Source organism: Callospermophilus lateralis, chromosome 13 (genome assembly GCF_048772815.1).
Source record: "Callospermophilus lateralis isolate mCalLat2 chromosome 13, mCalLat2.hap1, whole genome shotgun sequence".
Taxonomy (NCBI): domain Eukaryota; kingdom Metazoa; phylum Chordata; class Mammalia; order Rodentia; family Sciuridae; genus Callospermophilus; species Callospermophilus lateralis.
Window position 1 is genome coordinate 96,732,649 of NC_135317.1, and position 16,851 is coordinate 96,749,499.

At 44.6% G+C, this 16,851-nt stretch overlaps 1 protein-coding gene across 3 annotated transcripts in view; it reads right to left on the minus strand.

Moving 5' to 3' along the window:
• Cacna1e (calcium voltage-gated channel subunit alpha1 E) overlaps nt 1-16,851 on the minus strand; it is a 294,495-nt gene that overhangs the window by 199,013 nt on the left and 78,631 nt on the right. For all 3 annotated transcript variants that reach the window (XM_076832427.2, XM_076832426.2, XM_076832425.2), the window contains exons 4-6: nt 7,672-7,775; nt 6,561-6,713; nt 5,244-5,425 (exon numbers count right to left, since the gene is read on the minus strand). In XM_076832427.2, coding sequence (XP_076688542.1) covers nt 5,244-5,425; nt 6,561-6,713; nt 7,672-7,775 — 439 coding nt within the window. The remainder of the gene's footprint in view (nt 1-5,243; nt 5,426-6,560; nt 6,714-7,671; nt 7,776-16,851) is intronic.

Below are 16,851 nucleotides of genomic sequence, written 5' to 3' on the forward strand. Positions count from 1 at the left end.
GTCATTAGATGCTCATAGGCTCCTGCCACTGACTTGCCTGATGAGTTTTGAGTATGTTCAACTGTCAACAGCACATGCAGAGGGGGTGATGGGAGATGACCAAAGCACAGAGGAGTGGACATACTCCCTGAACAGACCTCAGAACCAAAAGCGTCCTCTGTAGATACCACAAACTCAGGAAGACATCGGGGAGAGAATGGCAGTTCTCCATCACCCCTGGGATATGCTGTTCTTTCAACACGCTGAGGACAAGCACACATTCGCAGACCCTCAGTGAGACCAACAGCGAAGAGATGTTAGCTCTTTAACTCCGCATGGAGAGAGCACAGGCATTGCTACAGGGAGTGAGGAAGACTCCCAGAAAGCACCCAGACTACAAGTTGCCTCTTCCTGTCCCAAGGAAGTCTCCAAAGACCCTTCCCACTTCAGCAGCACCGCATGTCCCAGGTAATCACAACAGATGTGTGGCAAAGCTGCAAGGCTAGAGACCTGGCACAGCTCCAGCATGACATCTTACAATGGCAGAACTATAAGGCACCGGCTGACCTAGGATTGGGGTATAGTTGGTAAAATTCGTAGATACTTGAATACGGGATCTGTCATGCTCTGGAATAGGCTGATTTCCCCGCTACATCCCCATCTAGACCTCCTGTGTTCTTATGGGGGAATCTGAGACCCTGTATTGCAGAGGGCACTTAGAATCTGGTACCTATATGTTCACCTGCATCTGCATGGGCATCAATCACAAATGAGAAGACAGACAGCTCCAGCTACAGAAATACAAATGAAAACTACTGGCCTCTAAGAGCAGAGACTTTGGAAGCTGACAGGGACTGGGAATCTCTGCAATCTGTATATTATCTTGATTTAAAAAAAATATGAATGACAAAGAGAAAGAAGACTCAGGTCAGAATCAGGGGACAGTCAACTCCTATGGCCACAACCAGCCCTGGAAAAGAGGGTTAGAACTTAATCCCCAAACCACAGTAGCATCTGCTGAGTGGATAGCACTGGCCAGAGAGAAAGAGAACATACTGTTCTGGAAAGGGATTACCTATCAGGGTTAGAAGAAATAAAATCAATGAAATTGGTAAGTACAGGGGAGAGTTTGGAAGTTGAGGAGACCTTTGGGAGAGACAGTCAAAACAGGTAGAAGCAGCCAGCAGAACTGCAATCTGCTTTGCATTCTTTCCACCACAGAACGGAAGGGAGCCAGGAATACAACTGGAGTCTGACCAAGCAGAGTTGAAATTTTGGTAGAGTCTAAATTAAGCATGGGCAACTCCATATTGCCCTCATAATGTGAACCGTCCCCACTTACAATAAAGATTATAATGAGAAAAACTGCATGCAAGTGAAATTAATAGTAATCAAAGGCAGAAATTAATGGTAACCAATGCCAAAGCCACATAAGGTCAGAGGGAGGCATTTAGGAAAAGTCTGCAGCAGAAAAGGGATGCAAACCTAAGAAACCGTTTACATTACATATAAAAGGCTAAACTCAGCCCTGATGCTCCAGCGAGTTTCTTGGTACTGTATAAACCTGAAGGTTCTCCCACTGGCTTGGGTATAAATGGCACCAATAAATCTTGCATATTTGTTGCCACCCCTGAATTGAAGGGACAGCGGGCTGGGAATAAGAGTTCCCTTTCTCTCAAGGTTCTGCATGAAAAAATATGGCAGCTGGGTGAATTGGACTTTCCCAGAAGGAGGAGTAAGAAAGAGGGAAATCAATGTAGTTATATTTGCTTCTTTTTGGTGATGGTAGGGATAATGGTTCAGTGAGTCATTTTTCTATATAGAAAATACATATATGTATACCTGTATATATGCTACAAAATTGACTACTTGTTCATAATTAACTACTCGGTGTGCAACCAGAATGTGTTTATGGATATGTGTAAATTTTGTCATTAAAAATTATAAATTAAAAGGAAAAAAACCTACAAAAACTCAGGTATTAATGATATGGGCTACTAGAGTCAACAAATTTTTAGCCAAGGTCTAGGCATTTCTAATTCCTCCTTTCCTCCCTTCCTCCCTCCCTCCCTACTTTCCTTTCTTTCTTTCTTTTTTGGTACTAGGAAATTAATCCAAGGGCATTCAATCACCAAGCTTTACATCCCCAGACCAGACCTTTTTTTTTTTTTTTTGAGATAGGGTCTCTCTAAATTGCCTAGGCTGGCCTTGAATTTGCAATCCTCCTGCCTCAGCCTCCTGAGTAACTGAGACTACCTGTGTGCACCTGGTTCATCTCGCACTTTCAATGGGCATAAGCTGGTTGAAAGAAACAGCAGGCAGATGTGTCTAGAATATTTAAATTGTCATTTTCCTTTCTGTTTCCAACCCCCTTCCCTTTCCAAAATGAATGGCTGAATTCGGTACATAAAAAGGCTTATATGATGTGATTCCACCAAATGTGAAGAGAATACCTCCCTGAGCATGTGCCACTGCTGGTAGGAGACCCTAAGTCTACAAGGTATGTTCAGAGCCCTGCTTTTTTGCTAACTCCCTCTCTTCCTGAGGAATCAAACTTTATCTTCATTCCATTGGCTGAAACTTGGGTGCCTTTTTCATTTAACTTCTCCTGGATCACAGTGTAGTTATCCACCTAAATAAGACTATCATTTCTACGTGGAATTCTCAGCTCCATGCCCTGCCCCTAGCTCTAATGCTTTTGAAAGTGATGTGTTTTCTGAGTGCACCCGAGTTCATTATGCCCCGTGATACTTTTTGCAAACCAAATCCTATAGCTCACCTAGTTCCCTATCCCTCTATCCAGCCATCAGGACATCAGGAGGCCTTCAGTAAACTGAAGTTCAATGGCTGGCATGATGGGCACCAGACAGGGTGTGAATCCGGCCCTAGGAGCTGATGCATTGAAAGGTTTCAGAGGATCTGCAGTGTGACCTCTTGTCCCCCCTCCCCAATTCCTTGGTGGAGCAAAACTAGAGGAGAACAAGATCACTGACCTTCTGTGTGACCTCCATTGCTGTGGTTAACAGGTAATTGGAAAGAGATGGGAATCTGAAGAAAGCACCATGAGAACAGGGATCATGGTACTATTTACTCCACCTCTTTTCCTAGTGCTTAGCACAGTGTTTGGCCTACAGTAGATACTCAGCTAATACATGCAGAACGAATGAATGCAAGAATAATGAGAGCTTCTTCACTCTGCTTTTGCATATCTCAGTACCATCTGAGCCCTGGCTAGAGAGGACCAACGGATCACGCCTAGATCCTCAAATGCAACACTTTTCTTTTCAGACTTTCAATGCGTTTATCACATCACTTAGGTGAGTCTACACATATCATTGAAGTCAGTTACTCCCAAAGCCCCACAAGTGACACTAGCCGCTGCTGGACCAGTTCTGCAATTTCTTGAGGTGCCTGACTAATGTGAGTGACATGGCCTCAAGACAATCTTCACATTTCAAATGAGGAGTGACTATACTCATCAATCCTGCCCCCTTCCCTCCTCCTTGCTGCCTCCCACAGATGAAAAGAATCCCAGAGTGTCCCCCAGGGGTAACAACCTGTTACTCTTTTCTGCAATGCTTCTCATTCTGCCTTGCTCATCCTGTATGGAATGGATCCAAGTTGGTACTATCATCCCTTGGTATCTGCAGAGGACTGATGGAGAACCTCCCATGGATACAAAAGCTGAGGATGCTCAAGTCCTTTATTTAAAATGATACAATATTTATATATAATCTATGCACTTCTTCTTATATACTTTAAGTTGTCTCTCTATTGCTTAACCCAACTACCACAGTGTAAATGCTATCTAGTTATTATACTGTATTGTTTAGGGAATATTGATAAGAATAAAAAGTCTATATATGTTTAGTACAGATACAATTATCATAGATCTGAGTACACAGTACATGTCAGCAACAACCTAACATCTTCTTCAGAACATTTTCCATCTGTGGTTGGTTGAATCCATAGACATAGACCCTATGCATAAGGAAGATTGACTATAATGGATATTACCAAGTACATACACTCATACAATTCTTGTTCTCCGACATTACAATCTGGCTGAGCCTCTCCTAAGATAGAGTATTTCCTTCCCTCCAGTGTAAATTATATCCAGAGCTCCTTCTAAAGACGGTTTTGTATAAGGCACCCTGTGCCCCACCTACTAAGTCTTAGACAGGTAAATTCAAGTTAAAAAGATCAAGAGAAGAACTGAAGGAAACAGAAGGCACCTTAAGGTAAAGGCAGGCTCTGAGGAATAATCACTCAAAAGGCATCTGCCTGGAGAGTGGGACTTACTGAATGGATAGAAGGATACAGTTGATAAGCAACTACCCAAATTGTTTGCCCTCAGAGGCTCCATGTGCATCAAACCACACAGTCTCCCAGCCTCTCATTTTTAAATTTGGACTCTGCACCAAGCCTTGGATAACTTATTTCAGACTCTGGAAGACAGAAGAGACTTGATGGTCACCTTGTCTAACTTCTGTCTCCCTGCAGGAATCTTCAACATCCCTGACAGGCAACTAGACAGCCTTGTCTTATATACCAACTCAGAATCTTCTAAACATGTCTGATCATGTGATCACCAAGGGCACTGTAAAAAGCACTGGTTACCAACTCTGCAAAATCAGACTCTCCAGAGAAAGGGCCTGGGAATCTGAATTTTAAATTAACCATGTTTCCTAGGAGCATGTAATGCAGCAGTTCTTGACACTTGCTATATATTAGAATCAGTCAGGAAGCTTTTTTTTAAAAAAAAAAAAAAGTCAATGACAGGCCTTTACCCCTAGATATCCCCACTTAATCAGCCTGGAGCAGAGCCCAGGTGGTATAATTTTTTAAAGCTCCCAGTTGACTCTAATGGGTAGCTGGGGCTGAGAACCACTGGAACAGCTTCCCAACCTGAAGGTGAGTTCTTTGAGGACAGTAACCACGAACCCTACATCTATTAGTACCCCTCACTGTACCCCACCACCACCCTGAACCAACAAACTCTGGTACCATTAAGGTGATCTGATTTAACTAGTTGGTTCACTCATTCAGTACAGAATGCAATCTCCTAATTATGTCCAGAACCTACGTACTTCCTCTTAGCAAGAGGTGAGACCAAGGAGTGAAAAGAACTACTAAGACTTCTCACAGTTGAGTATACTCACCCCTGACGGATCCCCAGACTAACAACCCCGGAAGCCTCCCTGCAGGCCTCTGCCTCCTGCAGGTTTCCACCCTCCTCCTCCCCTGCCCCCAGCTCTACTCACATTGTACAGCACAGTGGTCCACCCTTCCATGGTGATGCACTGGAAGACAGTCAGCACAGCAAAAAGGATGTTATCAAATTGGGTGATCCCATCGTTGGGGCCGATCCAGTCCTTGCATTCATAACCAGCTGGGCAGCCCTGCACACCACATGGGTGTGGGGGGTCAAATCCTTCCAGAATACCTGCAGGCACATTTGGAGAGTGGGGGGTAAACCACATGGTGCTTAGCATGAGCTGGAAACAACCCCAGGAAGCCACAAGTAAACAAGTCTACTGGCAGCTGACGGAGGTTTGCCCTTCTTGTCTCAGGCACCCTCTCCTCTATGCCTCCCAGCTCACATGCCATGTGTTCAACCTGAGGTTTCTCAGTCTCTTCTGAAAATGGAGTCTCTCCTCCACATGATCAGCCACTTTCTGCTGGCCCCAACCTCCACCCTCACCTGTAGGACCACAGGAATTTACAGGACTGAATCCCACAGAAGACCCCAAGGGAAAGGCAGAATCTTGATGATTGCCTAATTGCAGATTCCAGGATAAAGTCTGACTTCTTCCTGGATTTCTTGGGGACAGTTCTAAACTACTGTCCCTTTAGTGGATGTTGTTCTAGCATAGATTTCTAGCTTTTGATAAAAGGTAAAAAGTTAAAATGCTTGGAAGATTTTTTTTCATAAAAACATAGTGCCTATTGGAGATTCTTCAGCCTGTCTACCCTTCCCTTTCCTCCTAGGGTCCTCAATTCAACTTGAAAAGAACAAGTAAGACATAAAAAGGGTTTGTGGTTTGTGCACCCCACCAATCTCCCAAGCACAGTTGCCAAGCCAAGCTCAGAGCTCTCTCAGTTCTTCCATACTAGGTCTGGGTCAGAACACAGAACAAGGAAAATCTAAGATGGAGCATGGAAGAAAACTGTCTCCTTAGATCCAGAGAGACCCAGTCTGACTACTCTCTCCTGAATCTCATTGTCTCATTGTCCTGCAGGCAAAAGATGCACTGGATATGGGATATTTATTTGGACTGATGGCATGGGACATGCATTGAACATATCCCTCTACTATAGAAGGAAGCTGAGACCACCTATTTGAAGTCATCCACCTACAAACCTAAAAGGTTATTTTCTTTGTGAGACTAGTGTCAAATGGGGATCTTTAAGCTGATTGTGCCTCAAAAGACTACTGACTAAGACGTTTCTGATTCTAATTCCAGAATTGGAATAGGATGCACATTTTTCAACCAGGCTCCAAATGCCCTGAAATTATGTGACCAGAGGGAAGAGGAAGGGAAGAAAAAAAAAAAAAAAACAGAAAGTAATGGACTTACCTGAATTGTTCATGAAGCATGCTCGATGCAACTTCCCACTGTAGAACTCCAAGCCAATGATAGCAAACATCAGAATGGCAAAGAAGAGCAAAAGGCCAATCTGCAGAAGAGGCACCATGGCCTTCATGATGGACTTCAACACGATCTGCAGACCTAGAGGGAGAACAGAGAAGGACACGTTGCCCCCTGAGCACCACCTGCCAGGGCAGCTCTATTCATCCTAGGAGGAGGGCAAGTCCCCAAGAGAAGAAAGCCATCGGTCCCGAGACAATTCACAATGAGATGACCAGGGCAGTCAGGCCACAGATGGCCATGACCATGTTCCTCTTCCGCCTTCCTCCCTCCTCACCTCTCCCTCATCAGTTACCTGCCCATCGCCCGTCCTCCTGTTTCGTCCACGTTGTCTTTGCATTCCTCTTGTTGACTGAACTTATTAGAATGTGTTCCTTTCCTAATTAGGCCTCGCCCAGCTCCCTCTTCCCTACCACCCTAAATCAGGCCAGTTCTCCCACCCACTGTGAGAGGAGCACCCTCAGCACAAATATCTGCTTTTGACCCCCACGTTACACTTCTAGGCTTCTGGCCTAAGAAAATGGCCAGGTATTTGAATACAGGTTTAAATAGCAATATGTTGTAGCACTCTTCTTCATACTGGGGAGAAAAATGAGGATTAATTATCTTTATTTTTCATATTCTTCAGCCACGTTAAAAAATGGCTAAATAAATCACAGCACACATAAGAGAATGTACAATGCTTATTTGGGCATTCAAAGCTACATATGTATGCATAATGATTCCAATTATATTAAAATGTACAGGGAAAATGAATGATAAAGTTTGCTAACATGAGAAATGTTCATTTTCTTTTTTGTGGTTTTCTCTACTTTCCAAATGTTCTGCAAAAATATTCCATCGTCTTTTAAATCTGAAAAAGGAGTTAAAATTCAAAGTGAAATGTTAGGCCCTATTGCTGCATCTTGATTACCACTGGGGCCTCCTCCCAGGAGGAATTGTTTCTTTGTTTATCCCAAATTGTCTCCAACCCGGGATCCAGTGGAAAACACATCAATAAAGTTACTAGCAGAGCAGAAAGAAGAAAGCAAGTGCTCACTAGGTATCCCTGACACCAGCTTCAAGGGCCTCAGGACACGCACAGCCCGAAGGGTCCTCAGGTCCACGTGGGTGTTGAAGTGGGTCCCCGCAGTGGCCAGGATGCTGCAGATGGAGACACAGAAGAGTCAAGGTTAACACAGCCTGGCTGTCCCCTCCCGTTCCTCGGGGGGAGCTGGGCTGCAGCAGGCTCAGCCTGGAAAGCACACAAAGCTGATACCAGCTGTATGTGGGCGCACCTGAGCCTGGGTGAATCACCAGTGGTGTCAAGTTGAGTTAAATTTAGCCATCTGGGTTTCACTTTGCAAAGAAGGAAAACTTACCAACGAGAATCATTGAAGCCCCAACTCAGGAGCAGCAGAGAAGTCCCCAGCATCTTGATGCCTGACTCTTCTTCCTATCCCCCACCTCCAGCCAACTTAGAGACTCACATTTTTTAATTTCATAGTTTTCTTAGATTCCTCTACTTCTTCTCTCCTTCAGGAAATTCCTCTGGATTAACACCACTAAAGGAGAAGTCACTGCACTGTACCTTGACACCTAGAATTTTTAACTAACAAATCAATCACACCAATGCTTTGTAATAACTTGGGTAGTCTCCACACGTTACCAACATTCTAATAATTAGACTCCAAACGACTCTTTGACCTGAACTAGGTTTCTTTGCTTCCATTTATCCACCTTCCACAGTCACATTCAGAAGTATACATAAAAAATAACCCATAAGAATCCTACTAGATGTCTACACCAACCGCCTTGTCCAGAAGAGACCATTTATTGCACAGACTGCCATGACACTGCAGATACTTTGGAGAGACTAGGACACACATGTATTCATGAATGATGCAGCAGAAGACTAAGAGCCAGAAGAATGGAGTTCAGGTCATGACTCAACGTGAGAACTAGGACTTGAAACAGTCACCCACCACCAGGACCCTCTCCTTTTCATCTACAAAAGAGGAAATTACCATGGCCTAGCTGTAGAAATAAAATTAGATGTATTGAATATTAATAGTGATCTATAAATCATAATGTGCACCATTAACATTGTTTTTGATGCAAAGACTACTAATACTAATTGAATAAAACATCAGTTTAAAATTTGCTAGTTTGAGTCTTTAGTGAGATACTTTTTATCCCTCATGGCCTCTCCAGGACTGAGTCAGCTATCCAGAACCTCCAGGAAATGAGTCTTTCTGAATTTTCTATTGTAGTTGAAAGGGGTCAAGAATGGCTTATTTTATTTTATTGTTTTGGAGGAACCTATGAAATACTTCAAGTTTCAGAGAAAATACTTGAAGTGCCTTCAATGCTTGACATGTCTTCAAAGCCTGAAAGAGAACTGTATAAAAGAGTTGTGCTCTAGGAAGCAGATGCAGGATCAACAGGTACCAATAACAGACCCAGGACAAGGTAATCCTAACAGTGACTGTGAAGGAGTGCTGGCCAACAACCATCCGGGATTCTTGATGTGGGATATATATCCTTTCCAAAATTAGCTGTGTTCAGGGACGGGCTGCAGGGCTCTTTAGGAAGAAAAAGTATCTTCCTTGTGTTGAAGGTCATTTTAATGACCAGTGGAGATCTCTTTCAACTTTAAGATTCTCTATGTTCATCCTACCTCAAAACAAGAATCAGAAAGACATCCTACTCTCATAAGGCTTTCAGCAACTGGACAAGCTTTCCAAGTCTTCCCCATCTTTCCTGACCCAAACTCCCATACCATCATGTGAAACGGAAGGACTTGGAGGAACAGAGATGCAGACACTGCTTTGAACTCTCTCTCTCTCATGACCAAAGAAAGAAATTAGGAAGGGAGTGAGAAAAAATAGATCAAGGAGAAACATGGGAAGTTGAACTTGAAAATAGGACAGAAAGAGAAAGGGGAGAAAGACGAAGAAAAACATGAGAGACGGGGCAGTGATAGGGAGCTGCAGGAGAACAGGATCATTGTTCCCCACCTAATAAAAGCACCGAGTCTCCTGCTGCCCAGGTGCAAGACTGCTTTCACCGCGTCTTACAAATGCTGAAACTGAGTTCTGTTTCCTAGGATACCAGGTACACATGAGATGTTCTTTCATATTATACAAAGAGGCTTTGGAAATGAGAATTTCCTCCCCAAACCTGGAGAGTTAACAGGTATGTTTCAGAGCCTGGAGATAGAGGCAGTCAGGCAAAATTAAAAGGCCAAGAAGGCTCCAATTATAAAGAAAGGAAAATGGTATTTAAAAAGAATAAAGAGATGAGAGGAGATTATAAGCAGCAAAATCGTGGGGATGCAGACAAGGGACGGAAATAAGGAGGGGAAAAAAACAGGGAAGAAACAAATATCAGAGAAACAGAAAAGTCACACAGGAAAGAGAAGAAACAGAAATCTAACTTGAAAGAACCAAAAATAGGCCTGGGTTGCAGGTCCGGCCATAAGATATGTCATGCTCTTGTCCCCAAGTGAGTCTTTGAACCCACCTGCTTCCCAGATTCCCCAGGGCCATGCAACCTGTGACCTCCTGCTTTCTTTCCCCTTAGAATTTTCTTTTCTCCAGCACAGAAGGATTTCCAACTGGATCTTTAATAGATGCCTATCAACCACTGGCTGATGTCTAACCTCCATTATTCATAAAGTTCTGAAGACAGAAATTATAACCTGGCTCCTCTGTCTACCTGTTAGAAGCAGGGGCAATGGGATTTTGGGAGGAAAAATATAATGAAGGAAAAGGACCCTTCTCTGTGCTCCAATACCATTCTGTGTGCACCTCCATCACAGCCCTTACCACATCCTAGAGAAATTCTGACTTCTCATGTGTCTCTTCCACTAGATCTGAAACACCTCAAATAGAGATACTGTCTGTGTTAGTCAGTTTTCCATCACTGTGACAAAGTACCTGAGATAATCAACTTACAAGGAGGAAAGATTGATTTTGACTCATGGTTTCAGAAGTTTCACTCCATAGTCACTTGGCTTCATTGCTTTGGGGTCTGGGCAAGGCAGTAAATCATGGCAGAAGTGTGTGGCAGAGAAAATTGCTCACCCCATGGCAGCCAGGGAGCAAAAAGAGAGAGAAGGAGCAACCAGGGTCCTAATATCCACTTTAAGGACATGCCCCAAATGACTTAACGTCCTTCCATCAGACCGCACCTCCTCAAAGTTTCATCAATCCCCAATAGCACCACTGCTGGCGCCCAAGCCTTCAATGCATGGCCTTTCTTGCCCCTTATGGGGACACTTAATGACCAAACAATAACACCGCTGTACTCTGTTCCTACCAAACCTAGCCCAGTGTCTGGCAAATCAGAGGTGCTCAATAAAAATTTGATAGGTTGAACTTGAACTGCACTGATGAAATTAATAAATCTGTTGAAGCAGAGATCAAAAGGAGAGAACTACCACAGGAATCCTAGAGCTTACTAATGAGAAGAGCAGGGTAGCAAAGCTGGGACACTACTCAAACCTACATGTATTTGAGCACATAGGAGTACACTGTCCTCCAGCATAGGGAGTCTAATGAGGGTCTTCTGATAAACTCCTAGGACTGCTGCTCCTAAGCACATCCCACAGGACAGGATCAGCCTGGTCCTCAGTTGGAGGGCTAGAGACAGAAGGAAGCATGGACAAAAATTCCAAAGTTAGAGACTGACCTCCCAGTAAAACCTAAGCCTTGGGATATACAGTCCAGCCAACTATACCAGGCCCATGCAGGAGGTAAGGGGGAAAGGGAGCAGCAGGGAATGGCCCTTGACCCTCAGCCTGGTGGAAACAGACATAAATGATATGACTGTGCCGTCCCATTGAACAGCCTAACAGAGGGAGAGTAGAAAACACTGCAGTGGCCCGTACAGCGCTCACTACCTGCCAGCATTTTCAAATGTTATCTCACTAAATCCTCAAAAATACCCTAATGTGACAAGGCTCAGAAATAAATTAAGTGGCTCATAAGAGGAAGATCGGGAGTGAAGGTCAGATGTCCTCTGGTGTCAAAGCCAATACTTTCCCTTCTCTGTCATTATGCGGGGCACTTTTCCCCAGTCCTGGTCAGTCTCTTGGTCCAGAAGGTTGCGATAAATATCAAAGTCACTGTGTCTGGCCCTCAAATGAACAGGTGAAACTTGATTCCTTTCATTCTAAGGCCACCAACCACCAAGTGCCACAGACTTGCCACTCTCAGGACCTCGCATATCTTCCAATTACTACAGAAACTACCTACGTGGCAAGTGAGAGACACCACAAAGTCAGAGGGAGGCCACTGAGGATAACCCCAACCCTGAGTTAATAAAAGCCTAAGCCCTCCACCGTCCCAAGAGGCCTATGCCTACGCTCTTCAGAAGCAGACGCCATTTCTACTTCTTTCGCCACCGTAGGCACAGAACCCCACGGGAAGTTCAATACCGAAGGGGAACTTAATTCACAGCTATCCCCCTAGCAGAGGACAGTCGGAGAGCAACCTCAGCCCCACCACCACCGACACAGACGGCGCCTAGGGCACACGGCGGAGATCAATAACGCCCTCCTGCTGGCTCTCATGGCTCAGCCTCCCTCTAATGGGCTTCCTTGGGTTCCCAGCAGGTGGGAAGAGAACGAGGAGAGGCTGGCGCAGTCCCTGAGGAGTGGCATGAGCCCTCCGAGGCAGGGGCCACTGCAGCAGCCCAGCAGAACAGGAGATGGAAGTGGTGCCCTGGGCGACTTGAACCACATCATCCCTCTCAGTCAGTACCCCCCGAGTTCTTCACCCTGTGTTCCTTTTGACCTGGGGTGGCCCCTAGATTCTTTGTCGATCCAGGTCTTACCGTCTGTCTTTACAGGCATGTTCCACTGGTTCACTTCCAAAGCTGAAAACCCAGAGGCAGTGGGTTTGGATTTAGGATTCTCTGATAAAATACAGGCTGCCCAGTTAAACTTGAATGTCAGATAAGCAACAAATAATTTTATTGTGTAATGTATTGTTTAGTTAAAATATGAGATTCAAATTTAATGGGGCATCTCGTGGATTTGTTTGCTGATTCTAGCAAAGTGTACTTACATGAGATCTGGAATGCCCCCAAAGGCCTGCATGTTGAAGATTGGACCCCACCCTATGGCACTATAGGGAGGCAGCAGAGCCTTTAAGAGATGGGGCCTAGTGGGAGGTGTTAGGTCACTGGGAAGGTGCTTTTGAAGGTGACAACGGGATCCTCCTCTCTTCTTTTTCTTTTTTACTTCTCATCTACCATGTGATCAGCAGCTTGCCCTACCCCTTGCTCCCACCACGACATACTTACTGTCTCACCCCAGACCCTAAAGCAGTGGGATCAACTGTTTTTGGCCCTCAGGTGAACTTGATCATGGACTGGAACTGCCAAAACTATGAGCCAGAATATACCTTTCCTTTTTTTAAAAGTTGACTCTCTCAGGTATTCTGTTATAGTAATGGAAAACTTATTAATACAGGTAGTGACCAGAAATGACCAAGAAAAGAGGTCCCCTCTTAGTTTTTGCCCCAGCCTAAACAAATCTGCAAGTTCTCTTCTGAGAATAGACACAAACCAGGGGTCTTTTAGCATTAGACCCAGGAGTCCCTACTGAGTTCAGAAATTACCTGTTTGTCTCAACTTATATATGTAAATACCAAGGAAGAACTGCGTTTGCTTCATTAGCATCATGAGAAAAGGTTGATTAACTAGCAAAGATGTGAGAGGTTTAATGAGCTCACATTATGAGGAGACCAAGGGGAAGTAGAAAGGGACCCAATTCAACTTGAATTCCCAGCAAAGTTGAGTCAGGATGCCATTCCCCGGGGTAGTCTACATATTGAGTGACCATGTCCACTCAGGAGCATTTCACCAGTGGCTGGCTTCTTCCTTTCTCCTACCACTTTACTTCCAGGAGGCACCAACATGTCATGTCCGTCTTCTGAAGCATCTCTAGGATTCGCTTCTTGCCCCCCAGCCTCCCTCCCGCCTGGCCCACCTCTTCCTTGCTTTCTCTACCCTGTCTAAATGTATGATTCAGACCTCGCACCCACGTGACATCTACCTCCTCCTTGGAAAAGGTTTCCAGTCCAAAGACACTTGAATAAGGATTCTGAGAAAGGAGTAAAGTGCATACCCTCTGGTCATACTGGTAGTTCCAGTTCTATCACCTACAATATCTGTCATGACTATGCAACTGCCACTCTGAGGCACAGGTTTCTCCTCTATAAATTGGGGATAGTGCCTTTGTAAGAGGGTTGATATGAAGATTAAAAAGGATAATGCTCATAAAGTGATTCACATACTGATGACTTAACAGTAGACTCCAGATTACAGGCAACAGAAACAGATTCTAGCTCTTTTAAACTGGTCTGTCCCCTCCCCCCCCAAAAAAGTATAAAGTACCAGTCACCATGGCACATGCTTGTAATCCTAGGTGCTCAGGAGGTTGAGGCAGGAGGATTACAGGTTCAAAGCAGCCTCAGCAACTTAGCACTATTCTAAGCAGCTCAAAAAGACCTTGTCTCTCTCTCTAAAATATATATATAAAAGGGCTGGAGATGTGGCTCACTGGTTAGGTGCTCCTGGTTTAATCCCCAGTAGCCCCCCACCTCCATACACAGAAAAGGTGTAAAGTATATTGAGAAGGTGTCAGGAGCTCATAGAAATGAAGAGACACTGGAAGACTGGGTGGGAATAGAGGAAAGCAGAACCTTTGGACAGTAGGGACCGCGAGGTTCTAATCTAAGGAAACTTAAGACGGGGGCACCATTACCCTGGCGGGCTCTAAATGCAATCACAAGGGTCCCTTTAAGAGGAAGGCAGAGAAAGATTCGACTAGAGAGAAGATGACAACCCCAGGACTGCAACAAGATGCTATCTTATCTATGCTGCTGGTTTTGCAGATGGAGGGAGAGCCTGGGAGCTAAAGAGCCCAAGGACTGCAGACACAGAAGCTGGCAGAAATGAAGAAAGAGTCCCACTGAACCCAATCTGACTGTCCTGGGACAATTCTCCACCACGTCTAAGGTGACAAGTAACCCATAAGGAGCGTGTGCGCGTACGCACATGTTACACACACACACACACACACACACACACACAAGAAGATTCTCCCAGAAGGGAAACCAGGGATCATTGCAGAAGCTGGATGAGAGAGACAAAGCTAAAAACAAAAACAAAGTCCCCTACAAACTAGCCCATAAAAAGCACTTGATAAATAGGTGCTGCAGACAGAGAAGAGAAAGGACATAATAATCCTCTCATCTTTAAAATGAGGTAAGATGAGGTTCCAGGTCCTCTCAGGCCCCACCTGGCTCTAAGACCATGATCAAAGCCTGCCCTGGGGGGATGCTGCACTCCTGCAGCTCACTCACCTCCTCTTCCTCTCAACACCCAGAGAAGCTGCTCAACACAAAAAAACCCAGCTACATACGGTTCTTATATCTTAGAACAGAGTCTGGTTGTTAATGGGTCCTCATAACTCTGTTCTCAGCAGCCCCCTGACAGTAAAAATTGCCTCCACCTTTCCATCTTAGCTTAGATACGAGGTGTCCCACAAAAGCTCATGTGTGAGACAATCCAGGAATGTTTAGAGGTGAAATGATTGGGTTATAAGAACCTTCACTGAACCAGTGCAGTAATCCATTTGAACAGATTAAGTAGGTGGTAATTGGAGTCCTGTAGGGTTTGTCCTTGGTGAGAGAACACACATTTCTCTCTCTCTCTCTCTCTCTCTCTCTCTCTCTCTCTCTCTCTCTCTCTCACCTTCCTAGTGCCAAGCCCTGAGTTGCTTTCCTGAACCACGCCCTGGCCCAGAGCGATGAAGTTGGCCATCTCTGAAACTGTGAGACCCAAATAAACTTTTGTCACCTCTAAAATTGTTCTTGTTGGATCTTTTGGTCAAACTGGCAAAAAAGCTGACTAAAACAGGCCCCTTCCCTAACAAAAGACAACAGTACCCTTGACTCTAGGAGAAGTGGGTGCTAATATACTCCCCCTAGAGCAGAGTGTCTGGACGCAGCCACATAACTGGGATATGTCTGGGCAGATGGCACCCATACAATCAGAGATCCTAACTGAGAGCACTTTAACGTCATGTGTAAATCGTTTTACTCTATCAAAAATTCACTGAATTACACATAATATTTTGTTCTACATTTCTTTGAAATAAATTACTTAGAGTGTGATTAGATTTGGGAATCAATTTCTAGAGACTCTACTTCACTTTATTAAAAATAAAAAAATCCCTTTATGTTAACAAAAAAGAAAAAAAAAAGTCATCTTGACCAAAATGTATCTTGAGGTGAAGGAAGAGGCTAGGCAAGAAAAAAAAAAAGATGTCAGGCTAACCCTGTTTCCAGTGACTGCAAATGGCTCACCCTCTACCTGGGACCCTTGATGCTATGGGCCTACTTCCACCCCACAGCCCAAAACCCACTCTGCCATCACCTGGGATTTGCTGAGCATAGACCCTGGCATTACAATAGAGGACAGACGGAGATGACGATTTTCCTCATGAAACTTCATGAAAGAGACATTGAACAGTTACAGTCAGAGGAAGGTTCAGGAAGAAAGGTCTGAAGGTGAAACTTAAGTAGACCCGAAAAATTAAGGAGGAAAGAACATCTCATTGCAGAAAAAGGCATGCACAGAAGGCCCAATGGCAGGCAGGAGATCAGCATGTTGGAAAAACTGAAATCAGCTGATGAACCAGGAACCTAGTGAATCTAGAGAGTCTGAAAACAGGGAAATGTCAACAAGGAATACTCTGTACATTTTGTTAGGGGTTTGGACTAAGCCTGGCAATAGTCAAAGAGCTTACACTTGGAGGCTTACATGTCACAATGAAATGTCACACTGCTACTCTGAGTTCAAAGAATTTCCCTGGTGGAACCATTGATCTCTCTCCTTGTCTTCAACTCCGGGTCCAGTTGCTACAACCAAGTGTTGGCCTTAGTCTCTGCCCCTGAATTAATGCCACCTGCTAGCCTCACAGACCGTCCAGGGGCTGAGCACTGCTCACCTCCTCTACAGCACTCTTCCCTGATAGCAGAGCTACCTCGAGGCCATGCAATCCTGCAGAGGTTGGTCCCTCTCCAGAACCCCCGTGGGTAAACCTTGAAGAGTCAAAGGAAATCACCCACTGTCCTGGGTAATGGCTGTTTAGGAATGGGCAAGAGATGGAACTAAGGCCGCTTAGTTACAAGGAAAAATATGCTTCAATAGACCTGTGTTC